This window comes from Lathamus discolor, chromosome 9 (genome assembly GCF_037157495.1).
Source record: "Lathamus discolor isolate bLatDis1 chromosome 9, bLatDis1.hap1, whole genome shotgun sequence".
In the NCBI taxonomy this organism is placed as follows: domain Eukaryota; kingdom Metazoa; phylum Chordata; class Aves; order Psittaciformes; family Psittacidae; genus Lathamus; species Lathamus discolor.
The window spans coordinates 21,910,705-21,923,829 of NC_088892.1; the positions used below are offsets into that span (position 1 = coordinate 21,910,705).

At 47.8% G+C, this 13,125-nt stretch overlaps 1 protein-coding gene across 1 annotated transcript in view; it reads left to right on the forward strand.

Annotated features, from left to right (window-relative positions):
• Positions 1 to 13,125, forward strand: part of GPC4 (glypican 4) — a 66,586-nt gene that overhangs the window by 21,375 nt on the left and 32,086 nt on the right. Inside the window, exon 2 of the mRNA XM_065689177.1 lies at positions 7,801 to 7,959. Within this exon, the coding sequence (XP_065545249.1) occupies positions 7,801 to 7,959 (159 nt within the window). The remainder of the gene's footprint in view (positions 1 to 7,800; positions 7,960 to 13,125) is intronic.

Consider the following 13,125-nt stretch of genomic DNA (forward strand, 5'->3'; position numbering starts at 1 on the left):
ACATGTTATGGAAACTGTTTCATGCCTCAAGAATCTGATGATAATAAAGAGCATTTGCATTTCCGAAGTTCTCACTCAGCAGTGTCAAGTAGGGGGGTTTGGTTTTGTGTTTTAATGAAGAAACGACTCTTGGCTTTCATTAAAGGTTTGCGTCTTAGATAGAGCCAGGGAGAATCCTCTACTTAACCAGAGCTATTTTAGTCTCCAGGTTTGCTTAAATAATAAGTTTAATTGTGTAGTATTATTATTTTTCCCTCGCCTCATTTGTATATTCAGGTCTTTGTGTGGTTGTGCTCTCTTTTGATGTTTGCAGAAGTGCATTATCTTCATCTGTCTGGTTTGTGTTTGGTGTGCCACTAATTGACTCAATATCCTGTTTGTTGGAATGAAAGCATGCTCTATTATGGCATATTTTTGCAGGGTGTAAAACCTCACAGTTTTCGGGCCACCCTGTTGGGAAGGAAATTGTTGGTTGCGCTATGGAAATGAAGCAGTGATGGTTTTTTTTCCTCAGGTGAGCAGGGTTTTTACTTGTAAATGAACTATAAAACCCCTACTGAATGTGGGATCCTGCATCCTCCTTGCTTGGACATCACCTGCAAAGGGCTCAGATGCTCTGTAGAGCATTTTTGGGGTTGGTCATTGGGGGTCTCCACCTGAACCTCCTTGTTGCCACAACCACAATGGGAGAGGAAGGGACCTCGGTTGAGCAGTGATGCTTCTCCAGGGTGCTGCGGAGAGCAGAGACAGGCCCTTGTCTTTCATTTTTGGGTGAAGAGCTGCACTAGGAGCATAGGAAGGGGTTTCCTGGTCTGCCCCTGTCCAGGAGGGATATCCCAAAATCACCGTGCTCAGCCTCAATGGGTGGAATTTGCCTGGACTTGATCCTTTCAGGAACCTGGCTCTGCCGTCAGCTCGAAGACGAGCTTTGTGGTAGGAATCTGGACTTGAGCGGGTGGAAGGCAAGAGCCCTCTTTGTGTCCTAAGTTGCTCTTTCCAGTAGAAAATTAAGGTTCCTAATGTGAGTTTAGCTGAATGTACACACATGGATATAAATCTCTCTTGTTCTCTTAAGTCCTTGACTCTCTTGGCAGTAAATTTGGGAACCCGAAGCTGTCAACAAAGCAAAACGGGAAACTAGAAGCCAGACAGACCTTGGTTGTGTACGGTATTTGAAGTGACTGTAGGTACACGCTATGGAAATAATTAGGGTTATTTGTTGTGTTGAAGGGAGGTATGTCACTGAGGTATTGTGTGCGCCGGCGTTCCCTGCGCCTGCGAGATGGATTAGCAGCCGAGTTAACAGATGCAGTAAAGCTTGACTGAAAATAGTTCACTGTTGTTAAGCGTAGGTGAAAGGGCTTTGGTTTGGGTATCAAAGAGTGTGTTTTGACTGCTTGACAGGTTTGGAGGAAGGGGGAAAGGGAATTTCAATATTATAAGCTTGCTCTGTGAGTCTGGGGAGGTTTTCTGTGCCATTAGAGTAATCGGCAAAGAGCTGAAACGTGCATTGATTAATAACCCGAGTGGAAGCACAGGGGAAACAAGTGGCTTTAACATTAATAAGGCAAATAAACCATTTCTATAAAATGGCTGCTAATTGAGTGGGATGTTAAATATGCTGCATGCTGGCACATGCTGCCAGACTGTGGTACTTCCATAACCGTACCAGTCAGCTCTGGGAGCTGAGTGCACGTGTGGATGTCTCCTGGCTTAAAAAATCCTAGCTGCTTGGGTAAAAGGGATGCAGGTGGGGGTGAGCATCCTCAGTGGGCGAATCGAGGACCAGGTCTTCCATGGCTTGGAAGGGCTGGAGCTGCTGTGCCAGGCTGGAAGGCGATGCTGGTTGCTGACTTCCACGACGAGGACCTGGGTTTGGGTATGTGGGGTGCTCTTTTGGTGCTTTTTGTGTTTGAGAGCGCAATGGTAACGGCAAATGTTGGAGGAGGGAAGAAAGGAAAGCTGGCTCAGGTTGTGCGATGGTGGCCTTCAGGTTTGGAAATGCTTTGCATTGAAAATGGGGTATGTTATTTTGTGTCTGATGGAGATGGATGTAAGGAGGATGCTGCACAAAGCGATTCTTCTGGAAACATGCAGTAGAAACAGTGCTTTGGGCTGGAAATGGCACCGTGTGCTTGGCAGCATTGAGTAAGATACAGCCTCTGAATGTCCCAGCCTGGTTTGACCTGCTCTGGCCAGAGGATACCAGCAAGCACTGCATCATTTGCAGGATGTTTGCTTAGAAACTTCCCACTCTGCTCTTGGTGGGAGCATCACCTCTGTTAGCAGAACCTTAGTGCTGCTTTACATCTCTTCCTTCCTGGCATGCTGGGCTAAAAAGCACTCCTTGAGGCCGCGTGCACGTGTGACAGCCGGGGAGGAGGCAGTAGGGTCACTTTGGGTGTGCGGAGTACACCAGAGCTGGGTCATTTTTCTCCCTTTGGCATTTGCAGCTTAGTATCGTTTCATATGGAAAGATGTATATGCTGGGACACTATCTGCCTTTTTGTAGCGCTCTTCATTAGCAGGTATGCTTCTCTTCTACAAGCAGCGTAAGGGGTGGTTAAGGTGACCCAGCCTTGCCTGGGGGACAGGGGCTGTTATGTTTGTGCTGATCATCTGTAGGGTTACAGCAGCACTGAGCTCACAGCCCATTCCCAGAGATGCTGAGCATCCCCAGCTCATTTTGTAGCCAGGAAAACTGAGCAGGTTTTGGTATTTTGGGTGTAATTAAAGGTGATTGGATTGGGTGGATGGTTCAGCAGCCTTGTCCGTCTTGATGACTCTGCTGGAGTCAATCACAAGCTCACGCTTCCCTTTCTTCTTCTCACCCCTTGTTAATGTGGGGCCGGAGCAGTGGAGCTGTGCTCAGGGGTGATGCTAGTGTTTCTTGTCATCTTTGTTGGGGGTTTTGTAAAGCCTCGGTAGCATGTCAATTATATATGATGGGTGGAAGCCTAATATTCTGTGGTAATTAGAAGGCAAGTCTAGTGTGAAATCGGATTAGAGCCTGGCATTACAGTCCAGGATTCCTTTGGTAGTTGGTTCAGAGGAAGTCATAAAACTCTTTTAAAGATGACACAAGCCCGTGTGTTCTATAGGGAAGAGGCAGAGCACAAGGCTGAAACGGTGGCACTGGTCCCCCAGCAGTGTTCACCTCCTGCTCCTCCGTCAGCCCAGCTTACCCGGGCTGTTAACTCACATGGGAGCCAAGCCAGTAACATCTCGGATGATGAACGACTTTTGGCTTGGTTACCAAGCTGCAGTGAAGGGCTGGACTGTGTAAAGGAGTCTAACGTCTGCCTCCCAGTGAGGAACTCCTGCTAGTTTTGCAGCTAGGTATATATAGGTGTATATATATAGGTATATATGGGTTGCTCGAGGTTGCCCCAGGAGTTGACAGTCCTGGTTGGAAACTTCCTGATTGCCTAAGCAGCCTTTTCTCCATCCAGATTTGCCTATCCCACATGCCCTTGGTCATCGTGCTTGCAGTAAGCATGGGTAAAGCCCTTCCCAAATCTTCGCTTGCGAAGCCAAGCCATCAATATACCCTAAAGTATGAACTTGGCCAAAGCAAGGTGAAACAAGTTGGGAAGCCACATTAGAGATCCAGAAACAACATCTGAAAAGGTCTTGGGAAATGGGAGAAGAGAACTGCTTTTCAGGACCATTGAGCCCCCGAGTTTGCAGTGCACGCTTCCTCACTCGATGAGAACTTGTTTTCCGACACAGGGCAAAAGAGTTACTTGATTTGGAAGAAACTCTTGTGTGCCCAGAGCCTGCTAAAAGCGGTGTTTCTGTAATGGCTTAAATCATAAGTTTGCAAGATTACCTTTCTGAGCACATTTCCTTGGATGTACCAATGGCAGCACTGTGTACCATTGCATTTCTATCTTTAAACCTCCACCTCCGTTCCCCAGAGGCGTGCTGTTAACTGGCCAGGCTTCTTCCTTAATTTTGGTCCCTGTATTCATCTGTAGTGTCAAATAGAGGAAAAGGCTTGCTGCGACAGGCCATGGGAAGGATCTGCTGCAAATCCATGGCAAGCTGCAGCCATGGTATGCATATGGGGTAGATACTTGGAGTCGTTCTCTGCTACTTAAGCTCTTTTTGCCATGCAGCCCCTGATGTGATGATTGCACACCCTGCCAAACAGTTCAATAAGAAGCCTAACTTGAAAGGAAGCTGTGGCAGGGTTGTATTTTTGCTGTGCTCACATGGTGATAAATTACAAAAGCTGTTGAGTCTTTAACACTCAACAGTAGATGAAGAGTTGCCTTCTATGGGCATTGTTTGATGAGTTTTAACTCAGGGAAATAATTGTTGCCGAATGTGTCCTTGACAGTGAGCGCGCACCAGGAGGGTTCTTTACATAATGTACATAAGCATTAGGTCTCTGTTTCAGTGGAACTAAATAATCTGGTTTTCACTCCTTTTCCATAGCGGAGTTGACTGGAAAGACAAAGAAAGTTGTCTTTGGTCTTGGCTCTGGAGCAGTGTTTCTGTGTGTGACTGGCCCGTGCTCACGTGGGCCATTGGCAGCGCCTGCTTCATGGGTTTTATTCCCCTGCAGACCATGGTTGTAGCACTTTGTGTTTGGAAGCTACCTGGAGGCATAAGCAGCTCCCAACACCACAGCCGCTCGCTGGAGGGGCAGGTGATGGATCCATCACCCGGGCAGGTGATAGGATGTTGTGTTGCTCTCCCCGCAAAGTCGGGCCTGGGATAAGCCCTCTGGATGAGTGCTGACCGGATCAGTTCTGTTAACTGATATAGAACAAAGGCTAGACGTGACTTCTCACAAGCTGTCGGTGCCTGTTGCTTTGCTAAAGTGAGGATATATTCTCAGGGATGTGGAGGTGCTAAGGACAGCCCTTCCTGTGGGGAAAACTGGAGCCTCCAGTGTCTTTGAGTGACTTTCCGTTGATGTCTCCCACTGTGGCATAAGAAAACTGCAAGAAAAGCAGCCCACAGCCCTAAACGTTCTGGTTTTTAACACGGGGTAACACAGTGCATCTTCTATGATTAGCACTGAGTAGCCAGAGCTCCTGGGCTCCAGACAGAGCTAATTCTTGATCACGAGCCAAGACCACATAGTGCTGACATGACTGAGAAATATCTTCCATAATTAGATTGCTTGGTCATTCATTTTTGAACGTCTGAGTTGCATTTTGGAGCATAATTTCTTAATGATCAACCAAATGGGATCTGTGCAAGCTTGATTTACTATCAGTAGCGCTCTCTTGGCTTGGCTGTGCGTGTGTGTCCTGGGGAGGCACCGTGCAAATCAGGGAGGAGGGGGATCAAAGAGAAAGGATTTAGTTTGTAACATTAGATGCCTGATAACTTTAGTTTAATGGTATAAATAGATATAAAACTGTTACTTGTATTTGTGAAGCGCATCAGGCTTTCTTATTTTTTGCCATAAAAAAAAAAAACAAACAACTGTTTTGGGGAGCCCAGGGCATCTGTGAGGAACTTGAGAAGTTGCCAGTGTAACCCGCTATCAGTAGGTTTGAATTTGCCAAGTAGGGTAGAGGCTTACCACTCCAGCACAAAAGAATGGGAGGTATGTGAGTTTAACCATCAAAGGCAGGCGTATGTCATGGCAATAGGACTGAATCTGTGAAATGTATTTCCAGCACACTTCCCCCATAAGAAATACAGGGAAAAATCAACCCAAAACCATTACAAGAGTTTTGCAGCTGAATTATTTTGACACCTCAAAACTAGCTGCCACTCTAGCTGAAGTTATGACTCCATTGCTCTTTGTTTCTCATTGTGTCAAAGAGCTGTAGTCTTGTATTGAAATAAAGCTGTGGTGCTTGGGCATTTTCCTTTTGTAATGCTTGCTAGGAAGGCAGGCTCATTCCAGGTCCATTCCAGGATGGATTTGGTGGTAAGGCTCTGAAAATCCTCTCTTAATGCCTTGTCAAGCTAAATGGAGCCACATCCCTCGGTGCTGCTCCCCTTAATGCATTTGCTGCTGGAGGTGCTCCTCTGAGGTGGAAAGAAATAGTATCCATGGAAGGAAAATGTATCCGTAAGGAGATTGTGAGCTTTTCTTGGGTTTTCTGAAGGCTGTGCCCAAGTGGTGCTGTTTCCTGTAACAGACTCTGAGCTTTCTGTAACTCAAGAGCAGCGGATGGTCTTGTGCAATGAATTAGCTGTGGCAGAATTATCTGTTGGTCAAGGTCTCTGTAACGCCAGGGAAAACAAACCAACCCCATAGCACAAGAAGAAAATGGATTTAGGAGGAGAGGTTCTTAGCAATTCTATATATAGGTATATTTATAGATATAACAGTATGTATAGCGTATTTTAATATGGTCCTTAAGTGTTTGAAAGGAGCGATACCAATATTTCCAGGCTGGAAACTGAAGCCAAGTGATGCAGAAGTTCAATAGCTGGGTAAATGATGTTGGTATGAGCTCTGGCACAAGGCAGGCAGAGAAGCAACTGTTAGGCAGGGGTAGGCTTTGATTTGCACTGTGCAGAACCTGCTTTTGTTTCTCTAAACCCACTTTTGACGCTCTTTAGTAAGCGCACGGTTCACAGCTCTGTTGAGAAGAGGTGGTTTGCTTTGCATTTGCCATGAGTCCCTGAATCTTGGTGGTGGTTGTTGGTGGCTTTCAGGGTGTGAGCAGGTAGGAAGAGCCTTTGCTCCTCCATCTGCTTCCTCGGGATGGAGGATAAGGTTTGGCAGCGGGGTGTGAAATGGGAGAGAAGGCAGCAGCTTACATGTAGGCTGTGTCGTCTAAAATACCATCTGACTTGGAAGGATGAGTTTCTCATGTTAACTGCTTGTTTTGATCGGATCTTCAGAGTTGACAAAGATTAGCACAGTTTGCCCAAGATTGAACCAGTTTAGTGTCAGCCCACGGTGGTGCTGCTGCTCTGTGGGACCTGCCAGAGAAGCTGGAGCTGAGGATTGCGATGGGAAGAGTTCATCTTGGCCCACCAAACTCGACGGCCGCGTTTTGTTGGTGGTGCTAGAAGCAGCTTCATCCCACGCTGCAGCAAGAGGCTTTAAAAGCAAATGATGTGGGGCCAGATCCTGTGTCCAGATTGCCTGTGCAAGTTTGAAATGGAGCTATAGTAGATAACCGAAGCGCTTGATGATGGCTCTGACCAAGCCATCTTGGGCCAGGTAACTCTTAGGAGAGAATCATCCTTCAGGGTAAAGGAAGAAAAATCTGTTTGAATTTTCCAGAACCAATCCCCTGTTTTCACCCAGGATGATGATGGAAAACTGTCAAATTGGGAGCTGGGAAAGATAATGCTGTAGCGTTAATGAGCTGTAGCATAAACCAAGTGTACTTTAGTATCGGTGATAACTGTGCTTCTGAGAGATGACTCTTCCTGTGGTAATTGGAGGTGGAGAAAAAAGGATTTATCTGTACAGAAAGGACTGCTGGCATTGATACTGTGTTGTGTGTGAACTGAATGAATTGGAAGTAATTAAAATACTCAGCAAAAGTAGGTATCGAAGAATATGCAGGTCAGTTTGCTGGATCTTCAAATTACACTGTGTGAGATGAGTCTGTGTTTCTTCCATTTAACTGAATAAACAGGAGGCTGCTTTTTAATGTTCTTGCAGAAAGATCAGGTTGTATTTACATGTGCTGCTAGAAAGTTCTACAGAGCCAGGTTTTGATATGCTCGGTGCAGTGCTCGCAGTGAGGGGAGGTCTCCTTGGAAGGCGATGGTGCTGTGGGTCCTCGCTCCCCGTGCCTCACACGCTGACCTCTTTGCATAGAGAATCCTTCTAATTTGGGGTATTTTTTCCCTGCTTTTCAGGTGACCATTTGAAAGTTTGCTCGCAAGGCTACACGTGCTGCTCCCAAGAGATGGAGGAGAAGTACAGCCAGCAGAGTAAGCACGACTTCAGGAACGCTGTCGTAGAGCTTAGCAATCACCTACAAACCATGTTCAGTTCTCGCTACAAGAAGTTTGACGGTAAGTGCGGAGACCTTGAACTTGCTTTCCTTGGGATCAGATGTAAGGAACCCCTCATCCTGTTGTTGCCTGTGCAGTTGTTCTGCTCTGCCTCCCGTTCGCTGGGAAAGTTCATGACTCGTGGCTCGGAGGGCAGAGCATGCCTTGTTTTGCAATCCCATGAGAGAGAAGTATTTGCTGATTATGGCTCTTTGTTTCCCAAAGATCTTTCCTTCTGATTAATCCCTCGAAAAACCATTTTGCTCTTAATATAAGCTCGCAGTGAGTTTTGTTGGTACATCCCTGCAGTGTGTGTAATTGTAACGTGCACATCTCGCAGCCCTGATCCACAAAAATGCTGATCTTTCCCAGCATGTTACGAACCAGCAGGATTTGTATCCATCTCACATAGCCTTTGGGGCTCAGCAGAGCAGCAGATTAAGTACAGAGCTGGTTTTGTGAGGAGGCCAAGGGTTCAAGTGTGATGCAGGGTCAGAAGGAAAATGAACAAAGTCTCTGCTGAGTTCCCATCCTTTGACTGGCATTTACTGCTGACTGATAAGCAAATGCCTAGTCCTAGTATTGTCCTCTGATCCACAGCAGTTTCCGGTCAGACTGGGTCTCCATAGGGCTTGCACCCATCTGAGGTCTGAGCAGCATCTCTTGGTTTTGCTGCTCAGCTCTTGGTTGTGGCAGTTCCCTTGGTGTCCCGGTCACTGCAGCCCCAGCACCTTGGCATGTCCCCGAAGGAGGAGCAGAGCATCAGGCTCCTGCCTGGGTTGTCCTTGTTGGCTGGGGGATGAGGTGGCACCCTCTGGCACATGGCAATACCTGACGAGTCAGGTGGACTGGGTTGCTGAGATTGTTCTGCTCGTACACCATCATCGTTGTCTGGTAGTAGAGGGAGGTGCCACCACACAGCATCTCTGGACGCTCTTCTCCCTTGTTCGGTCATTAGTTCAACATGGATTTTCTATTAATATTGCAAAGTCTGCTTTGAAACCTCCCAGAGACCCCCTGTACCTGACTGCAGCAGGTAGCAGCCTCCTCCTTTCAAAAGGGTAAGTGAAAAAGTCTCTGGGTATGAAATTGCAGTGAGTCACAGTGGAATGATGCAATCGTCTTGATAGCATCTAAATCTGCTAGCTAAATATTTCCCTCTTAACCTCTGTTGTCTCTACCTGCTGGTACACCAAAGGGGTGATAGAGAGAAAACCAAAGTGTCTAGACTTGCAAGCTTATTAAATGCAGAACAAGACACTTAATGAAATCCAGCCCGTAGATAAGCCCTTTCAAAGAGACCAGAGGAGCAGCATCTGCTTCACCTTAAATGAACGATGAAGCTTTTTGAAATGCTGCCTTGAAAACAAAGCATGCGTGCAGGGTGCAGTGTCTTAGCAGCCCTGATGCGGTGCAGGCACACGGTGAGGTGTGGCTGCCTGTTTGTAGGGCGAGAGATGGCTGCAGGGCTGCGGTTTGTTTTCTGTCTGCCCCTCACAGCTTTCCCTATGCTGGCCTTACCCTCCTCTTGGCCCTGGGAGCCCTTGGGAGGCAAATCTGGAAGGGGATGGTGTGATCCTGTTCCCAGAAGCTGAATTTACTCGGCCCAGCCTGTCCCTGCAGCGTGTTTCTCTGCCCTGTACAAGACTAATGAAGGAGAATTAACAACCTCCTCAACCTAGTCCCAAAGCCTAATGGCTCCGTCTTTGAACATTTGCTAATATCAGATCTGAATCTTCATTTGCTGCAGACAAAGCTGATTTAGGGAGTTTTTAATCTTACCTGGGCTAGAAGCAAGAGATTAACTGATTACTGTCCTCCATCATTTACCTCTTGGAAGACTGAATCATGCCTGCTTCTCTCCTTCCAGCCCAGTCACCTGGAGGCTGAAGGCACACCTCCTTCAGCAGCACTCATGCTGCTGGCTGGGGAGGTTGAGGAGTCTTCCCTCTGAGGTCAGACTTTTCCATAGCAGCTTTGGAGTGCCGAGCCCTGGGTAGTCGTGTTTGTTTAAGAGCCTGCTGTTAAGTGATCAGCTGCTTGTGGTGTGCTGTTTCCTTCCCTCAGTCCTGGTGGTTGGTCATCAGGTCAGCCGTGGTCGGTTCTGCCTTGCACGTTTGGGTTCTCCTCGTTGAATGTAATTCTTCCCACACTTCTTGGTGTAACGTGCTTGGACTCCAGGAAGGAATGCATTACAGCGGTGTAGAGGGGCCGAGCAGGCAAGACGAGTTATTGCAGAGACCAAATTCTGTTCCATGAACTGGTCACTCAGCAAGTGGGATGAGCACTCCTCTTGCAGGGTGACACATCCCCATGCTGCCAAGAGCCTCTGCAGGATGCAGCTCAAGCAGCAGACTGCACCCTCCAGCTCTTTGGGAGTGTTTGTTGTGGGTTCTCTGGCTGTTAATCTCTCAGCCTTGACCTTCAGGTCAAGAGGAGAGGCAAAACCATGCTGCCTCCGTTAGATGCTTGACCTTTGCAGCAGTTGCCGCTGCGGAAGGACAGTTGAAGTCCTTTGGGTGGAGGCTGGGATGCCCTGTGGCTTTTGGAGTGCTTGAATCGGCTGTTGCTGGAGCGCTGTGTGCCGTTGGAACCGTTGCCAGAATTGCTCTGATCTGACACCAAAGCCATACAGAAATGGATTATCTCCTCTTAATCGGGAGCATGGAACAAGCTACTGATTATCCATCCCCATAGGGCAGACCAGAAGTCATTTCGGCTCCTAATGCGTAATGTGACAGCGTCAGATCCTCCTGCGTGTGTTTGGTTTGCAGACACCGGGAGAAGACCGAAGCTTTGGAGTCCCGTATCTTATATATCCTGTGTAAATATTTGCTTACAGTACAGCTATGTATGCTCCTGGGGGTTTCTCCTGTTGTACTTTAAACCAGTAGCATGACTCTAGTGTAGCGGTAAGGTATAGAGCGTCAGCAGTAAGGGGAAGGCTTTTCTATATATATATATATAGATATATATATATAGAAGCACTTATATAAAGATATAAATGTATATTTTATATATATATATATAATATATATATGAAGAAAATATATATATTTTCTTATATAAAGAAAAGCACTTTGGGACTTGTTGGGTTCCCCACTGTGAGGTGTTTTCGGAAGTGAGCATCCACTGGGTTTTATGGTGTACAGGATCTCAGGTACGTTTATGGGCTTCACTGCGAAATTACTGTGTGTGATTCTCTGGCCACGTAAGCGTCTCCATCTGACACTGAGAGCCCTGGGGAAGCCACAGAGCTGTGTGACTGTGGTGACATCTCATGCCACAGAAGCAGCTCCAACAGTCAGGGCTTGAAACGCCCCCCACACCACACTTCTTGGTTTGGGGTTTTTTCCCCTTTGACTTGTTTCATCTTCCCCAGGCAGTGCCCTCCCCTTCCCTCTCCCAGATTAATAACATTAGTAGGATTACCGGTGACATGAAGGCTGCGTAAATGCTCGGTCCCATTTATTAAACTCGAACTTTCACCTCTTTTGCCCTTTCAGGCTGAAGTTTTCCATGCCAGGGGCTGTGCTGGCCAAGCAGTGCTTTGGGGAAGTTGCTCAGCTGTTTTGAGGAATTGGAGCAGGGGCAGGACATAGCCCATAACTCTTCCGCAGCGTTTCCGCTGTTCTGTTGCTTCCTAGATAAGATTTCTTAGGGTTTTTTTCTTATTAAAGACACCTCCCGGATCTCTTGGAACACAACGGGAGTGCCAGGCCTTTTCTGGGGGCAGAAATGGTCTGTTCTGTAGGCTGGTTGCGGAGTGATTGGGAAGGCAGAGCCCAAGCTCTGGTGAGCAGAGGAACTGCCGAGTCCAGTGGCTGCTCATTCCCTGCTCCTGCGTTTTACAAGGGCTTTTGCTGCTGCACTTAACCCAAGTCTTGTCCCTTTCTTCTGTGCACTCTGGATTTAGGAAAGGCAAGCGAGCTTCTGCAGCCCTTCTTGTATGGGATATGTACGGGAGGTGAATGTGAGCTGGTTTGGCAATAGTTTTTAGTGTTCCCAATGCCCAAGCGACAGCGGGATTTGTACGAAACCATACAGCTTGAGTCAGCATCTGGGAAGCTATTGAATGCCAAGAGTCTCGTTTCTGATCTGCTCACCCTGACTTTTCCATTAGCATTTAAGATAAAGCAGATATAAAAGTGTAAAACGAAACCCCTTCAGGACGAGGAGCGGAACGAAACCAAATCCAAGCAGCGGGAGCAGCCAGGGGTCCCCAGGACCATGGTGCACCCACCCCTGTTCTGTGCGGGGACCAGGCAGAGGGCCTGGAAGGGACTCCTGTCCATGGGCCCCGTGTTTGTATTGGGCACAGTGGCCACAAATCAAATAGGTATAAAGCACAATCATGCCATGCATCTTTAAAGCATCCCCTTTAAAGGGTGCCCTTTATCTTTGACTGTGAGTCCTGTGTTACTCCTGGGTGCATGAACTGCTTCCACTACTGGCATGTGGTTGAATCTCAGTGACCGGTCATGGGGGGCATTGGCCAAATACCTTCAAGCTGCTGAAACTGGGGAACAAAACCGCTCTACAACCTCATTTCTGAGTGTAATTTTTGTTGTTCAGATAACCCCTGGCATCCAGCCTCTGCCCCCAGGTAGGAGTTAGCAGGGAGGTGTGCGGGGACAGTGGGACACAGAGCAGGGAAGCGTTAATAACTGGGAATGAGACAGAAGAGACCAGGGAAAGCTTTTCATGGTCTCCTCCCTGCAGGCAGTGCGGAGGCAAACGGTGACAGACGAGCCCCGCAGGTGCCCAGCCTGCTGCTCCTATAGTTAGAATTTGGCAGAGCATCGGGGCGCTCTGCCTCACCGAAATAACTGCCCTTTGGGGACCTTCATCTCGCATTAACTTTTGGATTGGAAACTGCCTGCAAGAGACCTGGGGCCTCATCCTGCTCTTGTGCCAGAGCACCCTGTGTCCATGGCACCCGGGACTAAGGGGTTGATTCTGACCTCTGCAGGTAAATCACAGAATCCCAGAGTGGTTTGGGTTGAAGGGACCTCAAAGCTCCTCCAGCTCCAACCCCTGCCGCGGGCAGGGACCCCTTCCACTGGAGCAGCTTGCTCCAAGCCCCTGTGTCCAACCTGGCCTCGAGCACTGCCAGGGATGGGGCAGCCACAGCTTCTCTGAGCACAGGGACACTGAGAGTGGAGACGTGGTGGACCTTTGATGCTT